Raw genomic sequence first — 22,008 nt, 5'->3', positions numbered from 1 at the left:
TGAGTACAGGTTATACTACCAATGCAGCCCTAAAATCACAGCCACTCCACAACACTGTATTAAGTTCACTTAAAGTACATCTCCAAGCAAGTCCTACATATAGTCTGAAACTACTCAAAGAGCATTAAAACAAATGCAGAAAATTATGAACTCCAATTGTATTTGCCAGAGCAGCAGATAAGATGCAGTGAGAGCATGAAGGCATAAGCAGAGCAAGTTTGACTTAATTTTTTTTTGATTGCAAGAACCTTGTTAAGAGATAATTTAATTTAAATTAATTATCTTTTTTTTTTGCCTCCTCCTAATACTGTGTTACCACTGAAAGACCTTACCTGACATTTGTATAATGCCAATGTGTTGACTAGCTTACCTCTGACACCAAGGTATCAGGTAAGTTTCTATAAAGCATCTACCACTCCACTGAATACACCACATGTCCTTAGCCAGTAATCCTGAATCACTGACTTCTATTATGCATTCAATTAGTTGGTGTTTTTTGAAGGCCCAGAAGCACCATAAGAAAAAGACATTCTAACCTGATCTCCTTAATAAACAGCACAATATTTTGGCTAACATTACATTTTTTGCTTTGCTGTCTATTAATGAATTTCACAAAATATGATGAAATTCAGGTTTAAGACTTGCACTGTTACAAACTCCAGAACCCTCTGCAGCAAAATTCAAGCCTAGCTTGTCTAAAGCAGAGCAAAGCAAAGTAAAACAAACACTCTTTGGGATAACTAACTGATTGCTCAATACATTTATTAATAAGACAATGTATACCACCAGCATTTTGAAACATAGAAAGTCTCCCCTTTGTTTGGAAGGAGTCTCTGTGCCCATATGCAGATGCAGAGAAAAAGGCATCTCTTTTCCATGATGAGATGGGGGAAAAGATTTGCTTTCTTGCTCCCAGTCTCTCCCTATTAGGCAGGTTGGTCTATGCTGCTCAACCCCTCCCCCACAGCTGATTCCTGCTAACAATATACACATCTTTCCAATAGACCTTCCCTGTTAAAATGGAAGAAGTGAAAAATAATGCACTTATCTTTTCGGATTTGTCAGACCTATCCTCAAATGGATTTTATCGTCCAGTGCTCAGCACAAATAAAATTTCTTTCAACTCCATTTATCTTCCTCAGATGCAATAGGATTATATAAAAAATTTTTCTTCAGTCTTTACCAATATAACAAACCTCTTTCTGTCTTTTTCTGCACCTGTTTTCCATGCAGAAAATCCTAGCTTTGCTTTCTGAGCCACAGCAATTTAAATGAAAACTCTTAATTTTCAACAACTGAAACCTTTCTGTGGATAGTTGATCCAATTCCTAAAACAGGCTAGCACCAGAAAATCTTGTTGGATGGATTGCAAAATTTTCTGCAAACATAAAAGATTCTTGGTTCTTCCTGATCCTGGTTGATTACATAATTTATTGCTGATATTTCAAATTCAGAGAAGTCTCATTAAAGCTCACCTAATCCTTTCTTTCTTTAGGTGAGTTCTTCACATTATCAGCTGGTACTTTATTTCACAAGTCTGCCATGCAACTACTACATTTAAAATTAACTAATGGGAACAAAGTCTTACGAAGAAATGGATCATCTCAGGTAACAAAGCTCTCACTCAGGAAAATAACACACTTGCAGTGAAGTGGCTTGTTATTTTACTACCTGTCTTTCAAACGCTGTAAAACCAGGGTAATAGCTCCAAAAACCTCCTTAGGGGACTGGTCCAAACTGGGATCTGAAACTGAGGGTTGAGTAAGCAAGAGAGCAAAACAATTATCTTTTCATTTGCACATGCAGATGGTTGGAAAAGATGAAAGGAGAGAAACAGGAATGCCAAAGGGATTGGAGTGGCAGAAGACAGATACACGTGTATGTATATTCAGCAGAGATGCACAAAAAAACTGAACTGTGCAAACAGGACTGTATCCCACTGCTGCTCTCTCTTCCAAAAATCACCAACAGCTCTCAATGCTGCGTCCATCTAATAGACATACCGCCATTTCTCTGGCAAAAGGAACGGCAACATTTTTTTTATTTTTGCCCTTAACTCAGACTGCAAACCAAAACCAGTATCTGTGAATTCCTCATTAAATGTCATGCTGAGACTGTAACAGCAACAGCTACAATATGTTAAAAATCCAATGACAAGAGCAAAGGATTTGTGCACAGCTGCCATTCCACTCTGTTCTCTGTCTGCTGAGTCTCAGTGGAATGGTATACAAGATCAAATGTCAACAATATGTTGATGACAGAGCTACATGCATCCTCATCTAGGTGAAAAGAGGCTGACATCCAGCTGCCTACATGTCTGGAAGGAATAAATACAAGAGGAAAGAGTTGGTTCAAATTTAATTAAATGAAGATAGTAGGAAGACGTACTGGAAAAAGTTTTTGCGAAATAGCAAACAGTAATTTCTTCTCAGCCCATGCACAGTTCAATACAAATTGGTAAGAATTCACTTTGGCTCCCTTCCAGCTAAATGACTTGGGCAAGATGATTGCACATAAATAATCTCATATGTAGAATCATGTTTGCTATAATTTCTTAAATCTGGTTAAAACTACGTACCAAACTGCACCAAAGCTAATAGTAGCTACTGTGGGGCAAATAGGCTCAAGGCCTTATCTGAACTGCAAGAGCTCTGCTCTCCAAATACTGGACCACATATCAAACAAAATGTCTTGGCTCTCAGTTTCACATCCCATTAAGTAAAAACATCCTGAAGAGATGTCATTTGCTTTTTCTTCACACCAGTTTGCTAAAAGGGATGGTTAAACATTGCTCCCATGTTTAACCATCATGTGAGATATTAACACAGTATCTTATGAAGGATTCTAATTAGTTTTTAGTTTCCTCTAAGCTGTGTCTTAGCAGACTTCAAGCAGACACAGCTGAATTGGTCAACACAGAAATATATCTAAGTCTTACAACAAACTATTCCTGTGCACATCTCTGCAAATCTTCATGCCATCTGCACCCCCAAGGTTGTGCTGCATTTACCAGTGATGTTGGATACAGCTCTCTTTACAGTACCCAACATAAGAAGTGTTTACCAACACGGGTTTTGGATATTATCTGTTTCCTAAAAACATCTGACAGAATCTGCCAATACACAGAATATATAAACTACTAGGTCTCAATGAGACAATAATGCTCCACTCTATTAAAAGGAGCAATTTCCCATTTCAGTCAAACAAGCATTCTGTTTCCATGTCCTTTTCCTAGTATCAACAAGTGCCTGCAGTCTGTGACTTTGCATGGCCTTTCAAAAGGCCAAAAAACATTTATGTGGCTTGACTTCTGCCAAGAGTGAAAAATTTCTGTGGGCAGTAATTGGACATATTATTTGCAGTTCTACTTGGAGTCATCAGAAGATCACCCTGTTGACCTGAAGATGTCGAATCTTTCTTAAAAGAAGACCCAAGGGACCATACCAACACATTCTTCAACAACACAGCAAGAGGCCGGTACTTTCTTGTATGCTACTCTCGTTCTCAGAAATATGTTAGTTCATATGAACTCTTTCACTGGAGGTAATGTGTTGCAGTAAGCCATCTCCTCATATTCTCCTAACCCATTTATTTTCACATTACCAAGGTTTCTGATAAAACTAACTTGTGCCCCAGTGAAAGAGACGTGCAGGGTATTTGCTTTCAGGATTAAAGCTTGGTTGCTTATGGCTGCAGGAGCTTGCACAGCTCACCCAGAGAGTCAGTGAGTGACCTTTGCAGACAATGCTGGATACATTTTACTGACACTTGTATGAAGCTCAGAATGCAACAGCACTCAGGAAAACTGTGCATCTTTTTACTGTGCATTGTACTCATTAAGAGTTAATATGCTAGAACAAAAAAAAACTTGGCTTTGTGCTAAAACTCCGCAAGTCTTTCTGTTTCAGGCCCTTCTTCCTGTGGTATTTGGAATGCTCCATCTGTTTACGATGGAAATGTACAAATACTCTGTTCTGTCCAGGCTATTGACCGACCACTTAATCAGAATGTTTCCCAAATAGCAGCAGTCTTGTCAAGAACCAATTCTGCATCTCCACAGCCTGAATTTTTCCACATTCAAAGCAAGTGCAGCACTTGAGATGGGGATTGGTTAAGTCACCTTATCCCCACAAATGGTATGATTTGCTCTTCAGCTTCATGTCAATCAAATTTTTCCATCACCTACCTCACTTTTTGTATCCTCAGCTCAAAAGCTACTTTCAAGGTTTCACTTTAATTTGGATTCCAGTAATCATGTTTGGCTGATATTTCCAAGTTATCTTCCTCTGGGTAGAATGAAAAACACTAAACATTGCAAGGGCATCAGCATTTGTGAATGCTAGAAATAAAACTACCTTCTGGCTGCCTTTCTCACTAGTACCCACTGCTATCAGATCCAGGGCAATATGATCCTTACTCTTTACATGTTTCTAAGGACCTTCAGCTCCATACAAGAATCTAATTTCATGTTCTTTTAAGTCCTTTAATGTCTGTATATGCTGGGAAGCACGTGGAATTCAAAAATCACCCTAAACCAAATGGCTTGAAAACAGGCATGCTTTATTTAGAAACAAATTCCACCTATGTTTTCAAAACAGGCTACAAAACCTATCCTTACTCCACATTTGGAGTCCTGTCTCCAAGCTTTCTATCTCTGAAACTCAAATTGCAGACAATTGCCAGCATCACTGCTATCTGTACCACCCCCAAACTAGATATCTGCTAAAAGCAATTCCTTCCCTGTTCTCTCCAGCTACAGATACATTTCAGAGATTTGCAAAAAAAATCCCCCAAGAACACAAGCAACAAACACTTGATGTTCATGCATACCCCTCCTGTTAAAAGTCAACACTACTAGAAAGATTTTGTTTTTCAGACTGAAGTTTAAAAATTGTTCTTTAGCAGAGCGAGGTTTCCATGTGAAATGCTAATCAGACCAATCTGCAGGGAGTGAGCAGAAAAAGCATTAACTTCTACCTCACAACTACCACATTTGATGATAATTCATGACTTTATTTCTGAACAAAATTCGTAACTGTCAAATCACAACAGCCCTGACCTGTTGTGAACTCTACCCAATCTCTCTGAAATACTGGCAGCAAGATGCAAACAGACAATGTACTCTTGTACAACCAAGGTGCTCCTTAGTACAATCCAAAATAGCTGAAGTTCTCAGAAAATTGCATCAACAGCCAGTGAATTTCTAGTACAATTAAATGTATTAAAGTTTCATGTAATAAAATTAATTAACTGCATCTTCAAACCTCTCTTTTAACAGCAAGATGGAAGAAACTCTCCAAGCAATAGAAATCTGCATTCCATTGACTGCTAGTTAAGGATGTGGAAGAAGGTTAATCTGAATCAGAAATAATCAGAAATAATCATTGCACTGGTCAGCAGTGGCTTGGAGGCCATGTTGCCAAGCCTTGCTCTTACAGTTCATTGACTGCAAATCCAAAGCCAAGAGGGAGGCAGGGAGGAAGGCAGGCAGGCAGGAAGGCAGAAGAACTGTCAAACAACTTATGAGAATTCTCAAAGAATGTAATGTAGCATTTCTTTTGGGAGTTTTGGAGTAGGGTATAATTAAAATATCCACAAAATATTGCTTCAAACATGGCTCTGACTCATTTTTAATTAAGAGTTTGAGTAACAAGTGCTTTGTATTACAAGCTGTTGGCAGAGAGGCAACAAAAATGCTTTCTGATTCTCTCTAAGGTGCATATTAAATTAGATATTAAAGAATACTGTTTCACCAGGTTTCCTAAACCTTTTTGTTCTGCATGCTGGCAAAGCTATAAACAGATTTTTACTCAACTGAATATGAATATATTAGCTGTGGTAAGGACAGTGTGCTAGGAATATGATGAAGTTTCCTACTTAAAACTCTATTTTCATTTTGCATGCCTTGAAAAGTATTACAAACTTATGAAGGAGTCTTACTGCAAAACTCAAGGCAGAAGAAATACCTGTGGTGGATGCCCTAATTTTTACAACTAGACAGAGGAGCAGTATTAACCAAATGGACAGCTGTACGCTTTCTAAGCTTGGTTTTGTGGACTGCACAAAGACAACCAGCAGCACACCAAAATGTTGAAATAGTATTCAACATCACTCAAGAGGAAACTTCTTTAACCAAATTAATTCAAACTGATCTAGCTGTGACCCTGTCACACATGCATAAAGCTCCAAGTCCAAAGCTGTCAGAAATAAGATATTTTTAACATCTTTAAACATTATTTGGAATAGGGGAAAACAGCAAAATAGTTAGCAAATCCTGCTAGACTGGATGGATTTCAAAACGTGGGGGAAAGGTTTTGGAAGCTATAAATACATGTGCAAGAAAGATGAAAAAAGCAACCTTTAGAATACATGCAATCCATCTGGAGAAAAAAAATCCAGAACTACAGCAGATGAGAAAGACAGAAGTGCAATGATGTGGAGCAAGTCTGAGAAGCAAGAGTGGGAAAAAATGGTACAAAATTTTCAGTGCACCAAAACAGCACCGCCCCCCCTCCCCAAAAACTAATCCACCCCTCAATGGTTTCTGACTGCATAAATAAAGGCTGCTATCCAAATAACTACCCTCTGTGGGCTTCTGGTAAAACTGTGCTTATCACATTAAGTACATTTAAACACATCCCAGAACAAGGGAAAAAAAAGAAAGAAAAAAAAGAAAATAAAGGTTTTTTGGAGAGAGTTCAAAAGAAAAAAAAAGAAAGTTGGAAGATTAAATTACAAGAGAAGATTAAAGAATACAAAGCATTACTTCACTAAATGGTGACTAAGAGTAGGGGTATAAGCATTTGAAGACATGGAGATGAAGAAATATAAATGAAACATTTAGACAGTGAGCTTGCTGATTTAGCTGGCTACAGAAAAATGTCTCCAAAAGACAAGGGCTAGAAGCCATAGCAACTGGAGCTTAGAGCACATGTAAAGGAGAGATGAGAGGAAGATGCGATTTTTTGCTAATCGGACTTCTCTGTCTTATGATATGGTAAAAAGACTGTAGGAAGGGCTACTCTAGTTTCTGGCAGAAAAAAATAGGCATTTCACTAGGATATTAAAATAGATGAAAAAGAAACAGTACTAGGGCAAACTAGAATTTTCAAATGATCTTACAGGATAGTGTTTCCATGTACTTTGTGATCTTCTATCCACACAGCTTTTACCAACTTTATCTGTAAACCAAATTGTACTTTTTTTCTTAAATACATTTTAATTTCTGTCTCTTACTTTGAGAGGCTTGTACCAGAATGGTAGCTCAGAACCACGTCTGAAAAAGTGCTGAGTGGTGCACCAAAGGATACCTTCATCATTTATCTTCCCTTGCCTTATAATATGGAGCAGATGATGACAACAAACAAGAGTTTCAGATCAGGTGAATCAAGGAATTTCACCCAGCAACAAGTCTGCCCCCAGTGTCAGGTCACTAGACAAATGCCTCACTGCAACCCTTGTACACTGAGAAAACATTGTATGGCCAAAAGTAATAATAATTAGAGAGGCCTTTAAGAAAAAAAGAAAAATATTTTAGAAAAGAAAACAAGAGGAAAAAAAGATTTCTCACGGAACGAGTTCCACAATGGTAGTTATCGCTCAAAATGAAAATTGTGAAGATTTGTTTTTCATCTCCTAAAACAAGTCACCTGAATACATGGTCTAGAACTTGAATCCAACCCAAATTTCAGCTTTAGAAATTACTTAGTTCTGACTCCTTAACTCTGTTTGTGCATTATGAACTAAACACAGCTTTTATTACCTAGAACTATCACTGAACAGCTGTTGTGCTTCACTCATTAAGAAAGTAAGACACACATGTTCTCAACTCTGGCATTTAGTGAAAAGATGAAGGTTTTCCCTCAGGTACTAAATGAATCAAAGTGGATCACAGTTCAGCTGCCACACAAAGCAGAACATAAAGATAATTCCATTGCCAAATATCCTTATCATATGCATTAAGAACTAACTTATAAATAGCCAGCACAGCCTGTTTAGGAAAAGCATGGTCAACTTCAGTTTGCAGGTAGGATATTAAGCTTGGCCCCTACCCTTCCTGAAACTGTTGATGGCTGCTGTCCTAGAGGTCACTTGCTTTTAGGAATGATAGAAAATGATCCTGAAGCCTCAGCTGATATGCTGCCTCAGCAAAATCAACTGTAGTACCACAAGCAAGATGCATATCACCTGAAAAGGTACAAAATACCTACTAGGTACTCTGAATGATGTCTAGCCCTAGGAATGTATTACAACACAGAATGTATTTGATCATCATCATATTTGAAACGAGAGAAAAGTTTCACAGTTCTGTTGTATTTACATTCTCCTGCCATGTTTGCATACATCTGCAATAAATTCCTTTGTGTGTTTATTATTCAGTGGTTCTGGAGCGTTCTCTGTAGTCAGAACCCAACAACTAACTACTAGGCTGGAGCCAAACACACACAAGCAGGATACACATATACTCACCCTCATAGAGGTTTCTCCACCATGGGGCTGTTGCAGCCTGAAAACTTGAGCAACCATGTGTTCTGTAGTGGGATGCAACAGGATACGTCGGGAAGCCAGTCCCACCATAACATATCTGCCCATTGGAGACAGGCTCACAGAAATGGCATTAGGTCCTGTGAAGAGAAGAGGGGTTATTTCTCTCATGGGTTGACATCCTGCCCCTTGTTTTATCCTCACAGCTTTTTCAGTCACATAATGTATGCCATATTAATCTCATTCTTACAAGGCGTAGAGAATAGGGAGACCGGCACAAGTTACAGATTTTATAAGACATTTCCTTGTTGTAGGTGTTCTGTCACTAAGACAATGAAGTCCTTTAAGGAATTAAAAACTATTCTTCAGCAGCTCCCCCATACCAGCACTGTACTTGTCCAGACCATACCACAAGCCTCTCTCCAGCAGTACTGTCTGTGGCAGGCTAGATGGCCAATCAAATGTTTCCTGCTGCTACAATTACTGATGCTCAGGCTATTGTATCTTACTGATGGCTGAAGTTCTGAGGTTGTCACACCCTCACCCACCCTGACTTCTTGCTGTATGCTTACCAAATCGCTTTGTGTATAGCATCTCGCCCAAGTTGTGGGGTGCCAGAGAATATACAGCCAGTATTCCTTCATCAGGGAAGCCTCTCTGACTGCTGGGAATGAAGGCTGCCAGCAGCTGCCCATCAGCAGAGATATCACAGCTAGCATCATTGTAAATCTTGCAGTTTTGGACAAGCACATTCACAGAGGCTGCAAAGAAAGAAATGAATAGTGATTATAGTACTAAAGTTGAACAGAATACAGTAAGATGTAAACTTAATGTTGGACAATGGACAGTACACGCAAAAGGCACTCAAGACATTTAGCTTCCTCCAGAAGTTTATGAAATGTTAATACCCTGATTAATGTATAACTTGCTCCAAAACGGAGATAAGACACTGCAACGAGCCCAGGAAATTAAATTTATTCACCTCCTGAAGCCTTCAGCCAAGAAATAATAGCAATTGCACTTTATCAAACACTGCCCTTTGTTAAGCATAACAGCATCCTTTGCAAAGGACAGCACAGTTTAAACAAGTCTCAAATCATGACACTGACAAACTCCAGCAGCACTCTCATTAGAAACAGTATGTCTTAATTCATTTCCCCTTCTCTCGTGGAGCGCCTAGTTCCCGCTCTTCTCATCTCCAATAAACAGGAGATGAGTGAAAAACTCCTCCCTGCAGATACAGACATTCATTTCTTACAGCTGATTTCCATACTCATCTTGGATAAAGTCAGTGAGAAAGGGCAGAGACTTCTCCAGCCAGTCCTCCATTTAATTATTCCAGTATCTGAGACACTCATGCATATCAGTGAAGTAACTGTACAGCAGACTAGTGAGCAGCAATCCACAAAACAATATTTTATTTTAATCCCTGCTGGTAAGTTGCTGGGTGACCTCATCCAAGTGTTTTCCCCTTCATACCTTGCATATGAAAACTACAAGCTCTAGTACAATGAGGTTCCAAGGCCTCTAGGTACCATCTACACCAACAGTTCAGTGGCACCTTGTTAAGACATGGCTGGAGTGATGTCTACTCGACCAGCCTAACCTAACTGCAGTTCAGTTTTTCAGGAGGTTTGAAGCTGAACCTGCATATACTATCTTTGTGATAGGGAAATTTCAGGTTCTAGTATTTTCAAACTGAAGAGTATAGAGATATTAAAAAATACTAGAAATAAGGCCCACGTTTGCAATATAGAAAGTTTGCATGGTAGAAGATGGAACATCCTGTCTCACATGTTTGAAGCTACAGCACCATGTAGAACACTGTTGATTTCTACAGTCCAGAAATGATCTTCAGATGAAAAAAAACATCAGACAGACTATTCTTAACCCAGAAGAGGCCTTAATATGTTCAGCTACAATTGTAAGCAAGTTTATGAAGGTATTTCTTAGTCTAGATTCCTTACTAGTTTAGCAAGGAATAGTACCAAAGGCACCAACAGTACCATTCTTGTACTAACAGTACAAGAATGCTTTGTGCATATTTCTGAAAGCCCAAACTTGTAAATAAAATTAAGGCTGTAACTCAATACTTCAACAAATCCTACCCCTTGTTCCCAGCACCTGTGTAGAAGAAAGCTGCATCAGGGAACTGCTATGAGAAATTACTGATTGTTGTCTAGCCCATTTTTTTAACCAGAACAGTTTCCCAACCCAGTACACCCCATGGCTGCATAGTTGCTTGCAGCAGCAGAAAAAATACTCATGAGAGGGAAGCAGACAGGACTGCCCTTCATACAGCATTGCTGATTTAAAGCATTCACTGAACCTCATCTTTAATTCTTCTGGTCTCAAAGACCTTTCTCCTGGGAACTTCTTTCCCCTGTGGCTGAGTATCAACTTCTATCTACTGTTCCATTTAGGAAACTCTGATGAAAAAGAAGATGAGGATTAAAAGTGGACTATGTAATTACATTCTGTACTAAACCACCTACACCTGTACCCTAAATTTATTCCACCAATTTTTCAGTCTTGAAGCTGCTAAAAACAGTAATTTTCAGCCTAGTATAAACAGAAAGGTGCTGAACAGAAAAAGGTAAATAATTCTAATCACTATCAAGGCTGCAATACCAGTACATGAAATATACATGGCCCTTAAAGAACAGGTGGTTCAAAAGATGACAAAATTCCTGAGTGCTTAGTCTGAAGATAGTTGAACAGAAAGACAAGAGAATTAAGATTAAAGACTACACTGCTTAATTTTAAACACAGGATAGAATTAAAATGCATCATTTTATAAAGAATCTAGGCTTTATTTAAATACTCATTATGTCACCACGAGAGAAGATGGGCATCAACACAAGAACTGCAGTATGTGCTGTGAACCAGCTAAAGGATACATGACAACAGCTTGTACCATTGCAATCCCAGTCAGACTGGGAGGATTCCTGCTGAGTGACTCATTCCAAAACCAGTCCTATTTGTACTCTAGGAGCTCTAGGTTTTGTTGACATTTATATACTTCTGCTTCACCCAGGAACTTGAAAACATGAGAGAATTAACTTTAGTTATTGTAGCAAAAACGGAGCCATTACCCAGTGCAACAGTGAAAGTGACAGCATCCTAAACTGCACTAGGGAGCACAATTCCAGAAGAAATATCAGTGCTGGTACACAGCCTTGTGCTGAGACCACACACAGGACCCCTGGGCACAGTTTGGGCCAGCCACGTTCCAGAGCAATTAAACCCTAACTGATAACATGCCCAGCAAAGAAGATGACTGGGGAAAATGAAACATTCATTTTATGTTCAAACAAACACAAAACACCAACACCACCCCTCCCAAATAAAGGGAGGGGAGGAAATAGAATTGTGTACTGTATTTTCAAAAACTACAGAAAGTAAGTGCCAGAAAAACATCAGTTTTCTATAAATAATGTTGAAAACTGATCACTACTCAGGTAAGTGGGTAAAAAAAAAGCATTGAGTTTGGAGATCAAAAGGTTTCAACAAAAATAGCAAGATTCCAGAACAGTCTTTTCAATAGACATTAAAGGACCAAAGAATTTAACCAATAAGAAGACAGAATTTTAGGAACTACAGTATGTGATTCTCTAAGGCAACAGTGAGCTACTCTCCTTGGATAAGGGGTCCTTTCTCATCAATTCCTTTGTAGTGGTACTCTAATCAGCAGTGTTGTAAAAAATTGGGAGGAAAAAATGGGGGAATGGGAACCAACTAAAAAGTAAGTATTGGGACTCTCACAGCCACAAGACTTTACTTAAAAGAGAGCCAAGCAAAAAGACAACAAACAGAGCAAAAAAACCATAGCACACATGCACAGCATTTGCTAAAAATACATCTATGAAACATTCCCACCACCAACCCCGCAAAAAACTTTGATTATTGGGAAAAAAAACCCAACATAGTCCAGTCCATTTTTGGGGGTCTAAGAACTGTTCTTATTCCTATTCTGCAAGATACAAAAGTTTGTCCTGCACCTCTGGGGTCTGGCTGCATTTTCCATGAGATAGCCAAGGCTTCTCAATATTCTTAATTACTGTCATTTGATGGTCAATATTAGAAGTCACAAGGACATAGACTTGCTTCCTCAGAGCACAGGTATGGGTGTAATTTATCATAGGATAGTTTGAGTTGGAAAGGACCTTTAAAATTACATCATTTCAACCCTCCTGCCGTGGGCAGGGACATCTTTGATGACATCAAGCCACTCAGGGTCCCATCACACATTGCCTTGAACATTTCCAGGGATGGGGCATCCACCACTTCTCTGGGCAACTTCTTTCAGTGTCTCACCACCCTCCAAGCAAAGAATTTTCTCCTAATACCCAACCTAACTCTTCCCTCTTTTAGTTAAAATCATTCTCCCTTGTCCCGTCATTATCTGCTCAAACAAAAAGTCTCTCTCCACTTTTTTTTTCCTAATATCCATTGAAGTACCAAAAAGCTGCCTTCTCTTCTCCAGGTTAAACAAAACCAGCTCTCTCAGCCTGTCTTCATAGTAGAGGTTCTGCAGCCCTCTGATCATCTTCGTGGCCCTCCTGTGGATTTGCTCCAGCATGTCCAGGGACAGATCCTAAACAGGACCTATTTAGCCCAGGGACCATTCTGTACTAATGAACTCCTGCTTTTCAGAGGTACAGGAAGTTCTAGAGAGGAAAGATACTGATTTCTCTGTAACTACTGAAAAATCACAGTCTAGAGAATCCAGCTCTTCTCAGCTGCTCTTCTCAGCTTTTGAAGCTGCTTTTGTTTTTTAATCCAATGCAAACTTGGACATTCCTAAAATAAAATTCCACACTTTTATTTTTGCAAGTTATGTTTATATTCTGTACCATTTACTGATTTGGAGATATTGCCACGTTTTGCATATATCCTCACAGTTCCATGGCCATTCCTTTCATTTCCACGTCTCTAATTCTCTTCCTCATCTAGCATTTACTGTATGTCTTTTTACAACAATGCTGGGTTTGGATCAGCAGTCACCCAGAGTCGATAACATAGCACATGTTCACTCATTTTCTATCAAAAGGATTTTCCCCACACACCTGCTCCTTTTCCAGCACAGCAAAGAGGTTTTTGGTGAGCAGTCCACAATGAAGACCAACATGAATGGATATCATCCTGTTTTTAAATTTTGTTGCATATGTTGAATGTCTCTTAGCAAAACATAATACGTGAGCCCTCCTGCCAAAAGAGAACTATCTTTCCACCTTGATGTGTGCTGGGAACATACAACATTACAGATGCAAGTTGTGCTTAGCAGAAAAGAGTGCTATTTATTTCAGTCTTTCATCACCTGATTCACACTGGCATTATTGTTCTCTGCTTTGCCCTCATTTGTGAAGGATGAGGATTCAGGTAGCACCTACATCTGGAACCAAGAGAGCCTACTGCGCAAGCAGAAAAAGTCTAAATGTGACAGGTGGAAATCTCAGCAAGGTTTCATTTTAAGGACAGCTTTTACAAGGTTCTCAAGAGATGAGAAAGACAAACATACCCATGCATTCGACACAGCCAGAGGCTATTTGATTTCTTTGAGCTTGCAGCCTGATCTATGAAGATGAAACCAAATAGGAAGATTTTAGGGGGAAAATTATTGCTATTTTTGGAAAACTACTGCAAGAAGACTGCCCTTTCATCTCCTGTTTTCTTTTGTTGTTAATGCAACCACAGAACTGACAAAACAGATCAAAAGAAACATCAGAGAACAAATTAATCAAGCTGTTGTGCCAACTTGGACATTAATTATGCTTGAAGCTGGGGAAGGCCTGGAATGCCAGCAGCAGTAGCACTGTTTGCCAAAGGAAAACTGTGCTGGACACACCATCCACTCCTAGCCACTCTTAGAGATAGCTCCCAACTCTCCTAACAGCTGCTCCTATTTCAAATTTTGTTTAATATTTCTTTTTTCTTCTACTAAGCTACCCTGCATTCCACTGTGGATCAGTAACTATTGATCAAATCACCTTCTTCAAGACCCAAGCAGTGTTAGAACAGGATGAACTCCAGATTCCTAAACGAGACCAGTTCAACACCAGAAACTGGCAAGAAACTGAAATTATGAGCAGTGAGTAGCATGGGAGAAACTACATTAAAAAATATAAACAAGAGAGAAAGCCTTCAAATATTTTATTATGAAAAGCCTATATTCTACACTGTTTTCAATACTTAGTTGCAGGAATTTTAAGGATATGCAACACTCACTAGAAGAATATTAAATAAATGCAGAAATAGCAGTGTCTCTGCTGTCAAATAAATTCTCCACCCCAATGCTGATATGACTGACAATTTCAATATAAGACCGGGTCATGTTTATTTCAGAGCTATTAAAAGCAAAACTGGCAAAAGGAGAGAAGAAATCTGAAGCAATCTTTGTGCATTTTGCAATTAACAGAGAAAGACAGGGCTGATACTAAAATCCCACAGGTCCCTGCACAGCCATTTTTCCAGGACTGCCAGGATCTGCTTTTGTGTGCTCTTGCTGGACTGAGCCTCAGGGAGGTTGCTGCTGCAGAGGCACATCCTGAGCCCAAGGCTTCCAAGGGTGCTGGGGCCCAGACAGTGAGATCACAGGACTGCACTAATCTCACTGCTGTCACCTACTCAGATGCATCCGCTTCAGTGGAAAACATCCTACTTCCAAGCTATCTTTTCTTTGTTTAATTGTTACAGGAAGAAGAGCTGCACAGAGATGGAGGCTGGCCACAGAGTCATTGCTTTGATGGAGAGAGGAGCTGGCAGGCAGTCCCAAACTTCAGCTGCATCATTTCATCTGCCTGAACTCCAAACCAGTTGTGGCTTAAGCCAGTCCCAGAAGGTACAATAGACCTCTCTGTGTAAGCAGATTATCTCACAGGACCACCTCTGAATTATAGGAAACAATGGGAGGAAAAAGAGGAGCTACTGAAGTCACATACCTTACTGAGAAAATAGTTTATTTCCAATATCATGAAGAATCACAAAAAACTCATCCAATTCACTGCTCCTCATTTGAGAATATGAGAATCCCAAACATTCTGAGTTGGAAGGGACCCACAAGGATCAACAAGCCCAACTATGAAGTGAATGGCCCATATGGGGATTGAACCCACAACACTAATGTTCTCAGCACCATGCTCTCCTATCTCTAAGTCGTGCACCTTGGCAAACTTGCAGCTTGCCTTTGTTCTGTGCCTAGGAAAGCTTGGCAAATACCTGGCTTAGTGTAAACACAGCTGCTACATCTTCATACATCCCTACTACACCCTGGCAGAAGGAGATAAGGTTAACAGACTAGAAATGCCAGGATTGCACTCGGCATATAAAAGAAGAGTAAAAATGAACATTTCCAAATGGTCATAAGACAAAATGGACAAGCCAAAAACAATGAAGCACAGCATGGGGAGTCGGAAGGGCTGGGGATGGACTTGTAGCTGGAATGTAGCCCACAAGAAGGACACAATGACAATAGAAACCATACCCACTTTCCAGCTAATTGGAAGCTTTTTCAGAATAAAAGCATCCTGGTAGGTGAAAGGGAGAAGATTGAAACACTGATGTATTGAGCAGCAGATGGTTCCTAATTTCTGTGGAATGTTATAAATTATAAACAAACATCTTATGTTGGTTTTTTTTTTGGTTTTCTGTTGGTTTTTGTTGTTGTTGTTTCTTTTTAATTAACAGCCTTCTCCTCAGCAGCCAGATGAGGCAAAAAAATAAGCTATGAGCAGCTGAAGCACTTTTCAATCACTCTACACCTCACAGAGAAGTCCCAAAGAATTTAAGTTGCTTCCCCCTCTGACTTCATCTTTATTGTCTTCCAGAGTCTGGCAGGACCTCCAAAAATATTGCCACCATGTGCCAAAATTTGCCTTGAGCACCAAGCCTTACAAGAAACCGGGAGGGAATATGGTCCAGATGGGTGATCCACACTGTTCAAAGGGATCTTCCACGCCACAGAACATCACACCCAGCATATAAATTGGGGAAGTCTGCCACAAGGGGCCAATCGCTCTTTGGGAATGGGATGGGCACTGGTCAGTGGGTGGTGAGTTGTGCACCACCCCCTCTTTTCATTACTACTATTGTTATTGTTATTATTAACTTTATTTCAATTATAAACTGGTTTTATTTCAACCCTCGAGTTTTACCTTTTTCTGCTTGCCCTTCCTATCCTGAGGAGGCAGGAAGGAAGTGAGGAAGTGGCTGCATGGGGCTAAACCATGACAGCCAGACTGGGTGAAGCTTTCAACAACCTGATCTATTGAAAGATGTTTCTGTTCACAGAAGGGGAGGTGAATGAGACAATGTTTAAAATTCCATTCCAGACAAAACTGTTCTTTGATTCTGTGATTTTGATTCTCTGCATCTCTCCTACTGCAGTGCCACCATACATTCTCCTTTTGTAGGTTCTTTAAGCAGCAGGACACTACCCCACAGAGATATCTATTGTCAAATATGCAATTTCTGGAAATGCAGAACACACAGATCTGGGACTGAGAGTTCTTCTCAATTAATTTTAGTGACTACCTGTGAAAGCAGAAGTCTTTCTGAAAACAAAATCAATTCCTGTTCTCCCTAAAAACGTCAATCCCTTAAAGTAGAACCCAGTCTACTTTTGCTGAGAAATCAAGCAGTGAGTTGAATATATGCACAGAGATGGCCTAATCTAAAAATCACTTGCACAAAGGAACATTCATGAATATCTACCTCTTATCTTCATCCCAGGCTGCCACAAACATTTCTGCAGCTGAGCAACAAGCTATATCAGGATCGCATTCTGGGTTAAAAATAGCCTTTCTAGTCAAGTTAGTTTTAGCCCTGAAAATGTCATTCTTTGATCAGCTGACCACAAGTATCAAACATGCTTGTGTCTGCATAAGGAAGTCTTTTCCAATGTGAGAGCTAGCTTATGCCATAGAACACATATGAAACTGTGGTCTAATTTTCACGAAATGAATGAGAAAATAAATGAAATCAGCAATATTGCTCAGATATTGCTCAAATATTGCTGATTCAAAAATAGCTTTTACCTGAGAAACAGGACTAATCACTGCTTTTGCAAATGACTAGAAGGTACATCTAGTTCCCTGGGCTTGTAACACTCTGGTAAGCAACAGACTAGGGTCCCGATTCCCAAAATGTATTGCAGCACTTTAACACACACTGATTTGAGTAACTTAGAGTAATCACACACAGTTCATGCACAGGTTCTAATTTAAAGTTATAAAGACAATATTTCTCTAGGAACTTCTTAGTAAGAGAATGAAGACATTGAATACAGAATTCTAAGAGAATGGTACATACCCGTGAAAAGGCTCACAAAAAACAAGCCCTGTTTGCACATGGATTTGCTGGTTGCAGGAATACACAAGGTAGATAGAGTGGAACAGCTCTACAAGCTTTTAGTCAACTTCCTAAAAGGACTAAGCATTTTATAGTTCCCAATGCAACCCGACAAACAAGACCTGCAACATACAGCTGCCTTTGAAAGATCCTAGAGCTTACCCTAGCTCTGGTTAGCACAGACTTAAAATAAGGCACTGGTGTCTTTTCCAACTTACCATTGCTGATTTCAGGCAGATCAAACTTAGTGAAGTCCCACCACTGCAGCCGGTAGGTGGTGTTGGCAATGTTGCTGGCCACAGCTGACTGTCCATCCCCAATTACAGCACCTACAGAAAAGGGGGAAATAATTAGCAATTTAACCTCTACAAGAATAACCTGAAAAAAAAAAAGCTGGGGAGACAAAACCATAGAAAACCTTTCAAAATCCAGTACTCAAAAATCTAGATTCTTAAAGTAACTTTATTTACAGAAATGGCAGCACGTCTTAAATAAGCCACAGAGAACAGGAAATTAACAGGAAAGCATCTCCCTGCAATACATTTCTGAAAGAAAATAAAGTTGATAAGAGATAAGAGTTGCCCAGAAACACAAGGCAAAATCCTAATCAATTCATTTGGTGCAAAGGCATTCTACTTATCAACAATGAAGCTGTATTTTCACAGACCCAAAACTGTCTAGTACAGCTATGAAGGCATATCAGAATACAAACAGAGGAAAAGCACTGCCCTGGGAAATTACACAGATTTGTGGACATAATTACTGCTCCTACTGTAAACTTCACTCAGAAGATAGAGGTTGCTTACAGTATTTGTCACATAGTAAGGGTTGTAACAAAATATGGGCCTGGAAAACGTAGGAGCTGGCCCTTTGCTGCTTTGTGTGGCCCAGCCTACAGCAGGCAAGGGCTGCTCTGACACCATGACCCTCCCTAACTGCCTAAGGATTTGGGCAGCAGCCTAAAATCAGAAGGCTAAGCATAATTCTTCAGAAACTATCATAAAGAACCTATATTTCCCGGCACAAAGGAACAGCCATTACTCAAGTCAGCACACACTTGAGAAAGCTGAGACACATCAAATGGGATTCCCAGGGAGACAAACGGAGACAAGAGACAGCTCATCCATGGTAGTACTACAGTCAAAAATGTCATGCTATTTGCAGTCTCTAAGGCCTTCATGGACAGGCAGCCCATGTCCTGCACGCACATCCTGGCAACCAGAGAAATTCAGCGTCATAGAATTTGGTAAGGGAGAGCAAAGCGAGATCACTCCCAAGCACAAATGACTAAAAGCAAAGCCTCCAGTGTCTACACAGTCTGGATTTCAGCATCTCCTCACTCCAGTGGGAAGAATACAGCAAAGTCAGTGCTTTCACTCTGCTAGAAGGGTTGGCTCAGGACATTGCTGCCACAGCAGCAGTAATAGAAGAGACATCACTTAGACAACTCTGTCATACATCTATGCAGAGTTAAGAGCTTGCTAACTGCTACTAAGTTAAACTGGTGTGGAGGAAGTTGGAGAGAGTAGGATGGCTGGATAGTTACTTTTCTTATAAAATACCAAAAGACCACTCAGGCATGAGAGGAAGGGAAGGGAAGGTTCGGAAAAGGAAAAGGAAAAAAAAGAAACCCAAAATGCCTGAACACACAAACACACCAAGACGTTTTTTGCTTTCTCAGCAAAGCAAAGAACAAGGTGGGTAGGGCAAAGTAAGTAAGCAAATTCTAAACTGGTGCTGATAAACAAATACACCAAGAAAGCTGCTTGAGTCCTGATTTTTGCTTCTAGGGAAAGCTCAGAAATATACCAAGAAGAAGACTTCTAAGCAGACAGCTTTACCCTGTGCTCTCAACTCTGTCAGGCCTCCAGCAATCAACCAATTTACATTGTACATTTGCTTCATCTCTGTACCTGCCTCTGTCAGACATGCATGGATCACTTGGAGAGCAGAATTAAAAACATTTCCATTGCTGTAATGTATGCCCAAGGCCTTGTTTTCTATATCCCTCAAAACAAAGGGCTCCTCTGAAGAGAAGGTATGCACTGAAGAAAGCAGATTCAATGAATTAATGAAATTACACTTGGCAACCAGAAGTAGGACAATTAAGTTTTATGTTGCTTCATCTTTAAAAGTCTCCTCATTGCAAGCCTGGATTTGGTACACAAAGGCAGCTCTTCTGCTGTCTTGCCTTCAGCCCTCAGGAAGGGAAGATTAAAACAGGTGCTCTACAAATGTGAAGCAGTGGGACTTCCTGCAGGGAAACAGTAACTCACATCACAAGCAAGGTAGTAGCTGCCTTATAGGACTGAGTCAGGCAGGGAAAACACGCTGCGAAGACAGGCAACAGAAGTTCTACAGAGGGCACATAATTCCAGAATATTGATCTTATCACGGATGATTGCTACAAAGTTACATCATCTGTTTTGCAATGAGAACAACCTTCATAGGTGTAACAAGCAATATATAAAATGGAGAAGAACTTACCTTAGGAGAACAATCATGCTCTCCCCTCTACATCAGAGAAGCTTAGCAAAGTCACTAACTGCTCTACCAACAGTAAATTCATGTGGCTCATACAATTGCTGCACCTTCTGCTAAAAGTACCATAAAAAGCAGCTGGCAAGCAGATTTGATCTTTTTTCTGTAAAATTTCTCATCTTTTCATCCCTTTCCCTGTAAGGTGAAGAGGATGCAAGGTTTAAATGAACACCATAACCAGCCTTCAAGTTATGGTGTTCATTTGAACCTTGCACCCTCTTCACTTCCAAAGACAGTCATATCATACGCAGAGAAATTAAAAAAAAGCAGTGGAAATGGAAAAAAGCAATACTGCCCCATCTACAGGACAGCCCCACATAAATTTCAGAGCCAGCACAAGCTATTGAGTAATGCTAATGCTTCAGGTAATAGATACCTTTATCAAAAAGATTAGGACACAGGCAAACACAGTTCTTAGTGTGAAAGGTCATGTTCAGAAAAACGTGGTCCATTTCTTGAAGGCTTCAAACCCGTGTAACTAACACTAATCAGAAATCCATGATCTACGTCTTTTATTAAGTAATTATCTCCACTTATACTAATTATGTAATTGAGGAGTGCAATTATTAAATTATATCTATATACATATAACGAAGTGTAATAACAAAGTCCTGCCAGATGCCTCCCAAGTGCACGCATGCACTGTGCTACAGTAAAAATGATTAAAAGCGTGTAAACATTTCAGACAACGAATTAAGGGAGGAAAATACCCTGTAGCACAGAAATATGCCATCCTAACCTGTGTTGTCCTCTTTGGCTTATGGGAAACATTTTAGACCACACCTGAAAGACTCAGAAAAGTTAAAATCTTCACTAGAGAGCTTTTGTTCACCGTGCAGCATGAGAACTCATTCTCAGCTGGCTTTGCCCAGTCAGGGTTTCAGTCTGGATGAGAGGAGAAGGTGCTGTTGCTCATCAAGTATATGTAACCTAGAGGCAAACAACACAGTGTATCTTCTTAAATTTGGGCAGCAACAGATCAGCTCTTACAAGGATCTGTTCTCACCAAGCACCCGACAGTCCTGATTCCTGGGTCTTCCCCTGTTTGATGGGATCACAAATGACTGCAGTGGGTACCCAAGGGTCTTGGGCTTGTCATCCTCACGAACAGAACGACCTTTTTCTGCAGAGATGATGTAGATTTCAAAATGCTGAAATCCAAAGCAAGGGCCAATTGAAATGCAGTGAATGTAGGTTTGATTGGCAGCTTTCCTGCGTCTGTCTATCACTGCGTAATAAACACTGGATGATGGCAGAAATGAAGATAAATGCTTTCAGCAGCCCCCCGTTTTCCCTCCACCACCCTGAACTCCATCCACCCCCACTGAGCACATGACAAAAGAGTTTAAAGAGCTGGGGGGGAAGAAAGTCTTAACAAAGACTTAAATAAAAAAATCCTCAAATCTTTTCTTATAGGCCACCTACACGTGACAGATATTTATCCATCAGTCTCAACCTCCTCAGAGGATCCAACATATCTTGGCATATGGAGAAATGAACCTTTGCCAGTCAACTATTGCTCATTTATGAATCAAGCCATGCAAGCCAATGTCTGAGTTCAGACTGAAAGGGAAAAAAGGGGTGCAAAACCAGTTCCCTTGGCACTCCAGCACTCCCTCAGTGAAAAGCAGGCCA

The 22,008-nt window shown here is 39.9% G+C and overlaps 1 protein-coding gene across 2 annotated transcripts in view; it reads right to left on the bottom strand.

The window, feature by feature from the left end:
• Positions 1-22,008, bottom strand: part of AMBRA1 (autophagy and beclin 1 regulator 1) — a 127,457-nt gene that overhangs the window by 33,331 nt on the left and 72,118 nt on the right. For both annotated transcript variants that reach the window (XM_077180105.1, XM_054634584.2), the window contains exons 12-14: positions 18,051-18,161; positions 9,057-9,245; positions 8,470-8,624 (exon numbers count right to left, since the gene is read on the bottom strand). In XM_077180105.1, coding sequence (XP_077036220.1) covers positions 8,470-8,624; positions 9,057-9,245; positions 18,051-18,161 — 455 coding nt within the window. The remainder of the gene's footprint in view (positions 1-8,469; positions 8,625-9,056; positions 9,246-18,050; positions 18,162-22,008) is intronic.

This window comes from Agelaius phoeniceus, chromosome 6, assembly GCF_051311805.1.
Source record: "Agelaius phoeniceus isolate bAgePho1 chromosome 6, bAgePho1.hap1, whole genome shotgun sequence".
Classification (NCBI taxonomy): Eukaryota; Metazoa; Chordata; class Aves; order Passeriformes; family Icteridae; genus Agelaius; species Agelaius phoeniceus.
Note: the sequence above shows the minus strand (reverse complement) of the source record. Positions and strands in the feature narration are given on the sequence as shown.